General features: G+C 35.8%; 1 protein-coding gene across 6 annotated transcripts in view; it reads right to left on the bottom strand.

Annotated features, from left to right (window-relative positions):
- The window catches only part of LOC134754199 (H(+)/Cl(-) exchange transporter 5), a 42,491-nt gene that overhangs the window by 13,859 nt on the left and 14,721 nt on the right, over nt 1-13,911 (bottom strand). For 3 of the 6 annotated variants that reach the window (XM_063690345.1, XM_063690347.1, XM_063690349.1), the window contains 4 exons: nt 7,411-7,440; nt 1,482-1,621; nt 412-615; nt 96-246 (listed from right to left, as the gene is read on the bottom strand). In XM_063690345.1, the coding sequence (XP_063546415.1) occupies nt 96-246; nt 412-615; nt 1,482-1,621; nt 7,411-7,440 (525 nt within the window). The remainder of the gene's footprint in view (nt 1-95; nt 247-411; nt 616-1,481; nt 1,622-7,410; nt 7,441-13,911) is intronic. The other 3 variants (XM_063690346.1, XM_063690348.1, XM_063690350.1) reach the window with 1 other exon arrangement.

The raw sequence follows: 13,911 nt of genomic DNA, 5'->3' as shown, positions 1-13,911 counted from the left end.
ACGCGCATGGCGCATGGCGCATGGTAAACTCGGTACAGTACAGTACAGTATCAACACTGTTGCTCCCTCACCCTCACCCTCACCCGATTACCCACCAGAACCACAGGCATAGGGCGCGAACATGCGCACGAGCGAAGCTGAGAGAGCCGCGAATATGAGGCACCACACTATGTAGAACAGGTAACTGATGATGTAGGCGCCCGGGCCATCACGGGAGCCTCCCAGCAGCTCGGGCCATGTCACCCACTGAAAGTTGTCTCACATTACAATTATAATGCCACAATGTGTTTTTTAGTCACAACTTATGTATCAAGCAAACACGCAAGGAACAGACATGAAAAGTTGTGCATTAATTTTATAACAGTATGGTTTTTATTTAATTAAGTTAGTATGCAGTTGTTACGTTTATACCTGTGAACAATTTCCATGATCAAATGTAGTTTCATTGTCAGACCAACAGCATTGTTCTTGATTGAACCAGAAGGCCTGCGGACAGATGCCGAACTTGAGGTCCGTCATCCAGGAGGCGCCGATATCGATGACGCCGGCCACCACGCCGGTGCACACGCCCACCAGCAACACGCACACCCAGCCCGACCACGCGTCGTGTGCGCCCTACCAAACATATGTATTAGCATGCTTGTAACCTAACCACTAACCAGCTTTCACATCTATTATGTTCATAATAATAACTTGCAGTATACCTACCTACGTAGACGTACCAGAGCTGAGGGCCTATCGCGAACAACGTTCGACGTGTTACCTCTATGTCGCACTTGTAAATTCGTACGTAAGTGTGACAGGGAGGCAACACGTCGAACGTGGTTTGTTTGCGGTAGGCTTTCAGAGACCAGAGTTAACCTTTTCGACGCCGTGTCAAACACAAAAGCTGTCATGCAGACGCCACGTCACTGAAGTGTCAAAACTGAAATTGAACTTTATGCACATGCACGTAGGTCTATGTTGCTCTGTGGTCTATGACCGATTAATCGGCTTTGGCGTTGAACCTACGGTGCGCATATATCGGTCATTGGCGTCCAAAAGGTTAAGGTCACGCACATAACATGTCATGGAATAACAGCGGGAATATAAAATTAGTTTTATTTTTACACCAAGATCAACATTACAGGCAGTTGCCTGAAGAAAGAAACTTAAGAAACCTATTGCTCAATCTTGCAGTTGCAAGATTGAGCAATAGGTTTCTTTACCTTAAATATTGTACACTCAACTCAGTCATCCATTCATTCACTACGCGTTTTGCAATTACATATAACTATATAGCTGTGTGTAAAATCATTCCCCTTAACTCTCCTGCTAACATCTATAGATATTTATAACATCTTCAATAAAAAGATACCACATTGTCATCAAGATAATTTCCGCATATTTAAAGCATGAGCTTATTGACAAATGACGATAAGTTACCTTTTACTTGAAAGCACATTTATTTTCGAAATAAAAAATAATAGTGGTATAATTACTTTTATTAAGTCCCATATTGAGTCTTGCCTTTTCTTGACTATGTATCTGTGGCGCATGCGGTCCCGAGCGATGTCGCGCTGCCAGTCGATCGTGTGGAAGTCGTCATACTGACCGATGCCAGGGATGTCCTCATCGCCTACTAATAAAACAATTACTATTACATTTATTTATCTGTTCATATGATATGATGCACTTGAACATAAATAAATTAATAGAGATTTTTTTCCAACTTCTATCAAGAGCAAAATATAACTGTCTAATGTCTAAAAGATGGTATTCCACCTGTCAAATTCAATATCTTTGTTCAATGTGTATTTGCATCTCACATTTTGCTTAGTGAGAAAGTGAGACGCAATGCACATTGGACCGATTATATGTATATTGAACAGGTGGGATACCACCCTAACTCACTATTAAATAGTTACCAAACCATAAAGTAATATAACTCTCCTTTTTATCCAAATTAATTGTACCTACCATCATATCAGTTTAAATAAATTTGATCAACAATATTGCAAAACTACATGAGCTAATTGGTCACATGACTTTAAACTGACCTAGAGAAAGTTACCAACAAGTCAGTTAACATATTATTTCTTGTACGAGTAGCAGGAACAGGTATGATCATAATGATTGGAGCGGTTGCACTACATTTTTTATTTTTCATATATTATACTTTGGGTGCCCTATTGATATGCCGAAAAAAAATACGCCGATTTTTGTTTCGCCGACAACGATTCGCCGACGGGTTCTTTGGCCGAGTAACGATTGGCAGAATCTCATTACGCATAATAGTCGTTTGCAAGAGTAGTCAATAAGCAGAGCAATTGATACGCATATTTACTATTCGTAGAATAATCATTTAGAAACTGTCATATTTACCCGAGAAACCATTGGTCGAAACACAATAGGTCGAATGTTCATTTGGCATTAATATTGACTAGCAGAACTTCTCTCTTATTTATGGCTAGACTAGGACATGACTAACCTACACAATAACTTTTAGTTTGAGTCTGATAAAGATGGTTTTGATACATTTAATTGTCTACTTATGTTCACTAACAGAAGTTACCATAAAATTAAAACCTATATTGTATAGGTTTTAATTTAACCTATAATAGGTATGCTTTTGTTTATATTTAAAAATTGATTAAAACCTAAACTAGAAGCAATTACGGTATCTGGTTTTTTGTGACACAAGCTTACAACGGCAGCAGGATAGATGTGATTCAGGCAGTCAATTAACAAGAAGATATATTTTAAAAGAAAATAACTTAATATTTTTTATAAATCATCATATGTATAAGCCAGCAATCTGTTTCTAATTATTAATCTAGTCTAGGTATACCTATAGATTTGACATACAGGATGTTTTTTCATCTAGGTACAGTGTACTAGGAATACTAGGATGATGGGAACCATGAGGAATTGAGGGAACTTCAAATTTTAAAGGCACGTGTATGGTGATTTCGTTGTTTTCTAAAGTAACTAAAGCATTTCCTCCCGAAAACCACCAATTTGATGTAGTGCAACTGTAGCCTTACCACGAGTTTGGATATACTTAAATAAAAACCGGCCAAGTGCGAGTCGGACTCGCGTTCTAAGGGTTCCGTACATTACACAATTTAAACAATGTATTTTCTCATTTACCCCCCAAAAGTGGACCCGATGTTTAAAATTCATTTAGTTACATGTCCGTCTTTGGGTCACAAACTTACATATGTATACCAAATTTCAACTTAATTGGTCCAGTGGTTTTGGAGAAAATAGGCTGTGACAGACGGACAGACAGACGCACGAGTGATCCTATAAGGGTTCCGTTTTTTCCTTTTGAGGTACGGAACCCTAAAAAGGATTATATTTTATTTCATCCTTTTTGAAGTCTGTTTTTTTTGTAAGAAGTTTTTATTTCGAAAATAACGATGTATAAAATGTGATACGTTATTCGACTAAACATTGCTTAAACGAAAAGATTACTCTGCCAAATGAAAATCGCCCAATAATAATTCTGCTAATTTACACAGAAGCGAACTGAACTGTATGCGAACCAAGAGTCTGCGTAACGTTAGTCGACCAAAAGTTACATCTACAAATAAATCACTCTGCGAACCGATGTTCGGCGTATCGTTGTCTGCGAATCGATAATCTGCTAAAAAATATTCGGAGAATCATTAGGTACCCTATATTTTGATATACCGTTATTTTGAATAACGTAATACAAAGCATACTACTATACTAGCTGTTGCCCGCGACTTCGTACGCGTGGATTTGTATGTTGGTGGTTATATATTCTACGTGAGCATAATATAGAACATTATGCAGCAAAAGATATTAGTAGGGACGGTTAATCATTTTTTAATAATTATACAACGCATTAAATTTGTCTTTCACAAACTACGAAGTTTCAAGACCCTAACTGAAAAAAATTGTTCCCAATATAATCCCTCTCGATCCTCTTAGAAGATTTACAAGTCCACTATTTAAAAAAAAAACGCTCTCGAAACTATTAATACAAATTATAAGAGGCCGGTGTCGATTTTAGTCGCAAAAATGTAAAATTGATAGATTTAGTCCATGAAATTTTACACGGGGAAACGATACCATTGCGGAGCGAGTTAAGGAGCATATCGCAGCTGTCAAGAACCGTCAGGTGAACAAGTCTGCCGTTGCTGAGCATTTACTAGAGTCAGGGCCAAACCACTGGATTGAGCTTCACAACCCTAGACTACTTTCTACAGATCGTGGGTTTTATAGTAGAAAAATCCGTGAAGCCATTGAAATCAAGAAACATAGAAATTTCAATCGAGACGAAGGTTTTAAGATCTCATCCACATGGAACCCAGTCATTAGTAAGTGTAAGCGAGACCAAATATCGAAAGTTGAAAAATCGAATATTGTGAGTGTTGTGTGTCGACCCGGTAACATCCCTAGTGCGCAAAACGTTCAAGTTAATAAACAAGACCAAGTGCGGGTAGTTCGAAAAACTCGCGCGCCTAGAAGATGTTGATGTCAACTTTAGCCAGTCTTCTCCGAGACCACGGGGACAACGCCGTCCTCGAAACGTCGGAGGTAAAGTTAAAACTTATTTTACGCGATTAAGTCCCGTCGTTGTAAATAATAATGAGTAAAAATCGTGAAAGTTTAAATCAGTGTTATTAATACAAACTTTTCAAAAACGGTGTAAGTAATCAATTTTCGTCTATTTTAATATAATGCCCTTTTTACAAAGTTTCAAGTTCATAGCTTAAAAGAAAATTTGTACCACATATAAACTTACATCCCCTTTTTAAGAACGTTGAAATAACTTTTTTGGAATCTTATACAATGCCTATCTAAGAAGTTTCAAAGCATTTGTAATAGATTCACTTTGAACCCCTTTTTAACCCTTTTAGGGGATTAATATTTAAAAACGCTTAAATTACTTTTCTTGTTTTCTAATAATATATGCCTTTATACAAAGATTCAATTCCCGCACTCAAAAAAATATTTGATCTCCATACAAACCTTCAACCCCATTTTTACCACCTTGGGGGATGAATTTTCAATAATGCTGAAATAAGTTTTTATCTCTTTTAATCTATATATATTTCGATGAAGTTTCAAGTACCTAGCTTAAAATAAAATTAGGACCACGACAAAATTTCAACCCCTTTTTTAACCACTTTAGGGGATGAATTTTAAACACGCTGAAATCACTTTTCTTGTATTCTAATAACATGCCTTTATGCAAAGTATCAAGTCGCGCACTTAAAAAAAATGTTTGACCTCCATACAAACTTTCTACCTCTTTTTCACCACCTTAAGGGATGAATTTTCAAAAACGCTGAAATCACTAGTATTTTAATATTATGCCTTTATACAAAGTTTCAAGTCCCGCACTCAAAAAAATTTATGATCTCCATACAAACTTTCAACCCCTTTTTCACCACCTTAGGGGATGAATTTTGAAAAACCCCTTCTTAGTGGATACTAACGTCATAAAAGCTATCTATTGTGAAAAATTCAGCTCTCTAGGTCCAACGGTTTGGGCTGGGCGTTGAATTTAAGTGAGTCAGTCAGTCACTTAGTCCAGACTTTCACGTTTATATATAGGTATATAGATTACCTAATCAACGACATACATAATGTTATTCTTGGTATAATGTTTATAGGGCATATTTACACTTCGTCTAATATAATATACACTAATATGCAATAATGATTACATACACTAAACATATATATAGTGACATTATTTAATTATATGTAGGACTCAATCGAAACAAAAGGCTCCCAGAAAAGTGGGTTAGGTTACGTTAAAACTGTCACCCCACACAAATTAATATATAGCAAAAGTGGGTTAGATTAGGTTAGAACTACGACCCTACATAAAAAATTATATTTTTGATTGTATAAAGTATAACATTAGCCATTATACAATATGTCCTTATACTAGTTAAAAATTATATGAAAATATGCATTATATCAATTACAGTTTAGATACTTTATATTAAATCTAAATCACGCAAAATAGAATGGTTGTCGAGTTGCGGAAAATGCCCAGAAGTACTAACTTACCAACTGATGTAAGAAAATCAATGTATATTAATTACATTCTTCTTCTTCCTCGCATTTTGCCATGCCACGGCACATGGGAGTCTGGGCAGGGGGGTGTCACTTAGCAGCTTAGGTACATTTGGCCGGCGCGCCTCCCGGGCAGGCGTATGGCAATGGGCTGCCGCTCGACTCGCGCAAAATTGAAAATACATAATGCTTTCGAAACCTAAATCTATAGATATTGTTCTGTTTACGAATGTCTGAATAAACGGAAGAACAAGGAAGCATATAAGCAGATTTTTTTTTTAATTCCGGACTATATTGACAGACATATTTTAAAAAGGAATAATTACTTCTGTGGCATACCTACTTCCGTGAGAATCAGACATACTATCTTGGGATAAAAAAATTATGTTTACAGAATCAACGTTTGTAATTCCTACATATTTATCTTAAAAATAATAAATCAGTAGGTATAGATACAAAAACTTGTCAAGTGACAACCCCGTGCCGACACTCGCAGCTCGGTCATAAAACTGCGGCGCGCAAAGAAGATTCACGGTTCGTGCGCGGTTATAAGTTTCAATTTTGCTTGCAGGCGGCGAGTATAGGTATAATTTTATACCTAAATCTGACTTTTGCGAAGGAGTGAATTTTCTGTATGTTAGTACTATTAGTTATTATGTGGTCTGGGGTCTTGAAATCTGACCTTTCAAACCCAGAGGGGAAATGGCCTTATTGAGATTAGTCCGGTTCCTCACAATATTTTTCCTTCAACAAAGATCCTTCCTTCCTTCAGCGCTTAATAATACATTAAGCTTAGTAATTTAATAATTAAATTATAACAAGTAATTATATATGAAATGGCATTATGACAAGTGTATGATAGTTTTATTATAATTATATTAAATACTACACACTCGATTGGAGCATATAAGTTTATCATACAGAAAAAAGATTAACGAGGGGAGGTACAAATATTCGCGGAATGAAGTAGGAGGAGGTAACCTCTTCTCTTATCTGGTATGAGAATTTATAGAAAGAAATAAAATATTTTTTTAAGGATGAAGAAGTGAAGCTTCTTCATCCGGCTATTTCGGCTCATTTTGAGAGCAAAGATAAAAAAATTTTTTGGTGGTCTACATAAATGAATTAGTCGATCTGAAAAATGCATTAAACTCGAGGGCAAATATATTGAAAAAGAAAAATACACTCGACTTTTTCTATTGTTTTATTTAATTTGCAAATACTTCATTCCGCGAATATTTGTACCTCCCCTCGTACAATCACAATAAAAACCTTACTTAATGGAGTTTCTTCTTGGAATGACAAACAAATTATGACAATAGAATCTGCTTACATCACATAATATTATTATTAAAAAATACTTACCCTGCATTCCAGAAAATATAACTGCGTCCCCTGGAACAATATATCGAGACTTAACGAGCAAAAAAATCGGGAACGATACCGAAAAATCAACTGCGTTACATGAAAAATAACTTCTAATGTCTATAAACCTTTAAAATGTTCCTTTTTTTAGCTACACTTACATTTATACAAAGTTATTTGTAACATAATAAAAACAAATGATAATCATATTGTTTAAAATACATACGAAGGCAAGTGACAGTCGTAATCGCAACGCAAACGTCAGAGTAAACTTTTTAATTTTCGCTACTTGAGTGTTGCCATAAGCAAAGAGAATATATAGGATAGAGCGGTACTGTCATAGTAAATTTTGTAGTCACAGTAAATTTACTACAACTACAATCTATAGACACACGATTAAAAATAAAAATATCAAAAAATGTGGGTCTATTGTTTGACATAATTATTGAAAGCAAGGGCCTGACACTCTTTGATAGAGAAAGATAGTCTTATTGCGATTCCTATAAGAGGAAAGAGAAAATAGTGTCATTCTTTGTCCTTCGGGTTTTTTTTCATGGTCGGGTTATGGCAGCATAGGTGATGGCAAAATACCGAAATTTATAAGAGTGAAAAAGAAAAAGGATTATGCTGCCATAACCTGTCAATACATGAATATGTCTTTCTCTTACCCCTGGTCGCTCGATTTCATGTCTATAACTACTATACTATGTCTGTGATTGAAAGTCATAATGTAATGATTGTCTATTATCATTAGTCATAATTTGGTTTTTCTCAGAAACGCGCAACTAAACAAACCTAACCTAACCTATCTATAGGATAACCCGAGGAAAATCCTGAAAAGTTAACGGTTTCTGAATTATGACTAATGATAATATGACAATCATTATATTATGACTTTCAATAATTATGTCAAACAAAGGGACCCCAAAAAAATTATATATATATGGTAAAATGATTTTTCATTTGTATTTATTATTTTTATATCATTTTGGCCCATGTTCTTTCACTGATATGTGTTAAAATTGTTAAATAACAAACGAACAGGGACCGGACAACCCTTTCCGCGATAAAACCCTTTCAATGGGCAACACTTAAACACGGCTAACACATTGAAAGACTTTCCCTTTTGAACTGCAAGCCCATTCATACCCTTACCTTTGACTAACCCTTACCGAAAAGCTAACCAAAAATAAGGCTAGCTCTTAATAAGGGTTACCCTTATCTTTAAGCGCTTTTTATAAAGGTTTCCCTATGCGTAAAAGAGACAGGATTAGTATATATCTACGGTAGTGTATGAAAAGGAAAGAAAATACGTGCCTAGTCAAAGAACGCCGCCGTCTCCGCCGACGATCGCTCGGATTCGAAGTAATGTGTGCTTTATGAACAAGGTAGACGACTTAAATTAGCACGCTTATATGCTAAAAGGGAAGCCCTTTATAAGGCTAACCCTTATAAGCAATATGCAAGGTGTTGGTGAGCGGATGATAAGGGTTTTGTAAGGGTATTTGGGCTACCGATTACTCAAATGTGGTAGCTTTATATAAGGGTTTTTAAAACCAAAACAAAGGGTTTCGTCTGGCAAAGGGTATGGTGAGTTAAGCCTTATGCAATACCCTTATAAAACCCCGATAAGGGATAGCGGGCCGGTCCCTGCAAACGAAACCATCAATGCCATCTAAACGAGAATAGGCCAAAGGTTGGTATTGGTGGTAGCGCCATCTGTGCGAGAATCAAATTTTCTTGATTTCTGAAGCACGTTTCTTTCCTTAGACTTTATTCATCTTATACGGAGTTATATAGGTCTTTGCCATAAGTATATTATGGCGGCGGTGATAGTGTTGAACTAGGTATAAAATTATTATAGTCTGTCAAACCATTTCCGTCAGCAGAAAACAACGGCAAATTTAAAAAATGTAGGCGCGAAGGGTTATCGTCCCATATAAAATTTGTATTTCACGCCTTTTTCTACTGACAAAGTTGTTTGACCGGCTATTAAATACACTCTAATATCATTTTTTTAGCCGTCCAAAGCAGACCTGGCGACGGACCATTATTGCAGTGCAGAGTGCAGAGACGAAGGCTATTGCGAAGACTTGGCGCGAAATCAAGCACGAAGTTCAAGACTGATCCAGATCGCAACGCACTGTGTACGCCCTCTGCCCCAAGTAGGGGACATATGCCTAGGACATTAAGGCGCTAGTCGCTATTTTGGCCGTAAACTCTTACTTTCTAGAGTATATATCTTCTTAACGGTTCAACAAAAAATTATGAAAAAAATATATATGAATCTACATTTCATGTACAACATTCCTAACGTTTGACTTTTTCCCCTGTGACTTAAAGATTCTTCATAAAAGGAACATTACGACAGGTCGTTTTGCGACTAACTTTACTTATATCTCCTAAACGGTTTATTAGATTAAAGTTATTTTTAAACTAAAATAAATGTTTTAACAGGCACTACAAATGCAACGTTTGATAATGTTAAAAAAACATTTTTTTTTTAAGAAATCGAATATTATTCAACATTTCGTGCGTATGTAGCTCGAAAACGGCGTGGCCGGCAGTCGTGTGCTAGCTTTGTAACGAGCAGGCTGTGTCGCTCGTCGCTCCGTGCCTTCCTTGTAATCTGTATGCTTGTGCTGAACCCAAGTGTAATAAAATTGGAGTTATTGTGGCCAAAGACTAAATAACTGCAGAAAGTTGATTTGGTTCTGACGCGCTTTAGCGCGCTTAACACTGTGTTTCGCAGCCTATTATTACGAAAATAATGACAATATTTCCACTTATGTTTGAGAAAGCTTCATTTAAAATATAAAAATAAATGTTTTCTAACATGCGCGGACATATTGCCATTTTTACGTTTTTAAATAAGTTCGATTCCTAACAAAATAATAATTAATTGATTAATATAGGCTATCAATTTACGTTGTGTGTAGATATTTATTTTTGTTTAATTTTTTAAATTGTGTTGGGTGATTGGGTAATCTTCCATTGATTGGTGGTGGTTGATGATGAAAACGAACAGTGACAAGTAAGAGTCAATTGATATTCTTCTATAAGCTAATCCTAAATGAAAGTAGGCGTAATCGAAATATAAACTATTTATAAATAATGATAGGATTAAGCCGTTTAGTAAAAAGACCAGAACGGCCTGTCGTTTTTTTTTGGCGAAACTATAAATTAAGGCGAAAGGATAAATCAAACGTACTACTCACTGCCGCAACCATAATACGAGTATTTATGCTATAATGTAATAGTAAGTTCGTATTTCACAAATGTTTTCTTGTTCAAATACGAATACACCTTGCATATCGTGAAGGTGGTAAATTATTATAACTGTAAATAATACCTCTTTAATTCAGAAACTATATACTTACTGTTACTGTCAAGAGCGTATTTCTTCTAAATGGGTAAACAAAAAAAAAATATATATGAATCTTCATTTATTGCTCAACAATTATAACATTTAACTTTTTTCCTGAAATTTATAGTTTCACCGTAATAAAAATAATACAACGGGCGATTTTGCGGCTAACTTTGGTTATTTCTACACGGCTAAGTCTATTAAAATTATTTTTAAACTAACAATAATGTTTTAACAGCTGACGGTCTTTCGTGACGATTTGTTTTATTAACAACTAGCTTTTGCCCGCGACTTCGTATGCGTGGACTTAGTAACCCCAGCTAGAGTAAGAATAGCGCCTGGAGAAATTCTTATAGCAATTATTCAATTTGAGCATATTATGCACACAAATTAGCAGACACTTCATTAATTATCTCAATTCCACCCCAATTTTTACTTTCTTAAGGGATGATTTTCGGGATAAAAACTATCCTATGTCCTTCTCAGGGACTCAACCTATCTCTATGCCAAATTTCATCTAAATCGATTTAGCGGTTTAAGCGTGAAGAGGGAACACACAGACAGACTTTCGCATTTATCATATTAGTATGGATATCATCTAAATTCTAAACTACCATCTGACAAAGCATATGAAATGGGATGCGATGACTGAACAGATTTTTTTTTACATGTTCATGTCACCAGCTGACGGTCCACCGAGATACAACCGGCTGACCATTTTTTTATTCACATTAGCATCTAAACAATTTATCATCTGACAAAGTATCAAGCGGGAGGCGAAGACAATATTTTTTGCGTGTTTCGCTGGCTGCCATTCCTCAACCCACCAACGGAGCGGCAGCTGACGTCCACGGGGGTTCATCATACATAGCCTTTAACTACTATATCGGAGTTATTGTGGTCAAAAAATAAATAACTGCAGAGCGCTGATTTGGTTGTGGCGCGCTTGTAATATATAATGATGATATTCACACGTAATGTTTGAGAAAACTTCGAACGTAACAATTCCCAAAATTTTATATGTAGGTAGACTAGGTTTAAAATTAAGTACCTACGTACTTAATTTTATAAGTTAACTATTAATGGCATTATTTATATTTATTTATTATGGATAAAAAAATTGCTATAATAAAATAAACACACTGTACGCCTCAATTTAGTACATACCAAGCTCTAGCTATAAATCTTCTGTCGAATTGACTTAGGTATTTATTTGTAAGAAACAGATAAAACACAAAGTAACTAATTGAGGCTTGTAAAGTATAATGCATGAAGGAATAAATTTTTATTATAATTTACGACCTCCACTAAACGCATGATCTACTCATACTCAAACGACAAAATATCTACAAAAGATACACAAATAGTACGAGTATAGCGCCAACCGCGCGCCTCTGGGCTGTAGCTTATTCTTTGAACCTCGTTGTGGTAAATTCACGTACGATCGCAGTAAGCGGGGTGCGGGTACAGAGACGCTGAGACGCTCAAGGACACATCAGCGACTATCGTCTTAAGTCAAGTCAGTCATTTTATTAGACCTCCAAACCCAAACCACGAAATAAATTTTATTGTGGTTATTAGATTAAGTTTTGGAGTATATAAGGTATATTTGTCATACACATAGTGTAAATACGCAAGACAACAAAACGTATTTTTTATAATACGTTATATTCTGTTAAATACTGTCAAAAATAAGATAAATAGGAAGTGCGAATGTTTTACGTCGAGAGAGATGGGTATCCTAATGTCCGGTATTCCGGGAAATCCCGGGAAATTTATTAGCAAAATTAAATTGAGTCCGCCTCCATGCTACTCAACAACAACGCAGTGTAGGTACTGAGGCCGAAGTTTAGGTATAAAAGCATCCGAATTTCCGATCCCTGATAATGACATATACTTTTTAGTAAGAAAATAAAAAAGTACTGGCAGGCATAGCCCATTTAATTTTTATGATAAATTTAAAAAATAGTTATTTGTTATACAAGGGTGCAAAGTTGTATTTTACCCGCGAGTGTGGAATTGAAACACGAGCAAGCGAAAGGATTCTATAGTTGAACGACGAGCGAAGCGAGTGGTTCTAAAATAGAATCCTGAGCGAAGCGAGTCTTTCAACACACGAGAAGTAAAATACATTTGCACCCGTGTGTAACACAAAACTTTTCCCCTCACTATAGCGAGGAAAGTGCAATATGCACAGGCGTTAGATCATCTTCATCACTGGAATCACTAATTTTTTTACGATAATACGATATTATAACAGAAAACTCTGGAAGTTGTGTATTTTTACGTGTCGGAGTCGGTGAGAAAATTTTTGTTGACAATGTTGACATTTCTGACGATGCGTTTTAAAATTGCATCGACTCAACTTGTGCGTTCAGAATTACATTCAACATCATTTAAAAAAACAAATGTTTCTTATAGAATTTAAGGTTTATGACTTAAAATCATTAAATAAAGCTAAATTTGGTATTATTTATTAAATTCTCAAACCATTTATTTAATGATAATTAATATCGAAAGAACCATTATTATGAGCGTTTTACGTTTTGTTATCTCTGTCAAAAGCTACTTGAACACGCTCCATCCAAGGTCAAATTACTTTCCCCACTAGTGGATAAAATGCGTTTTTCCCCGCTTGTTTTAAAGGATAAAAGACGGCTTTCCGAGCTAGTGAGGGGAATAGTTATTTGTTATACAAGGGTGCAAAGTTGTATTTTACCCGCGAGTGTGGAATTGAAACACGAGCAAGCGAAAGGATTCTATAGTTGAACCACGAGCGAAGCGAGTGGTTCTAAAATAGAATCCTGAACGTACGAGTGTTTCAACACACGAGAAGTAAAATACATTTGCACCCGTGTGTAACACAAAACTTTTCCCCTCACTATAGCGAGGAAAGTGCAACATCCACAGGCGTTAGATCATCTTCATCACTGGAATCACTAATTTTTTTACGATATTATAACAGAAAACACTAGAAATTCTGATTTTTACGTGAGTCGGTGAGAACAGTAAAAAATTTGTTGACAATGTTGACATTTCTGTTCTGACGTATGAAATGTCAACGATGCGTTTTGAAATTGCATCGACTCAACTTGTGCGTTCAGAATTATATTTAACATCATTATAAAAAATCT

The sequence above is a fragment of the Cydia strobilella genome, chromosome Z, assembly GCF_947568885.1.
Source record: "Cydia strobilella chromosome Z, ilCydStro3.1, whole genome shotgun sequence".
Lineage (NCBI taxonomy): Eukaryota > Metazoa > Arthropoda > Insecta > Lepidoptera > Tortricidae > Cydia > Cydia strobilella.
Note: the sequence above shows the minus strand (reverse complement) of the source record. Positions and strands in the feature narration are given on the sequence as shown.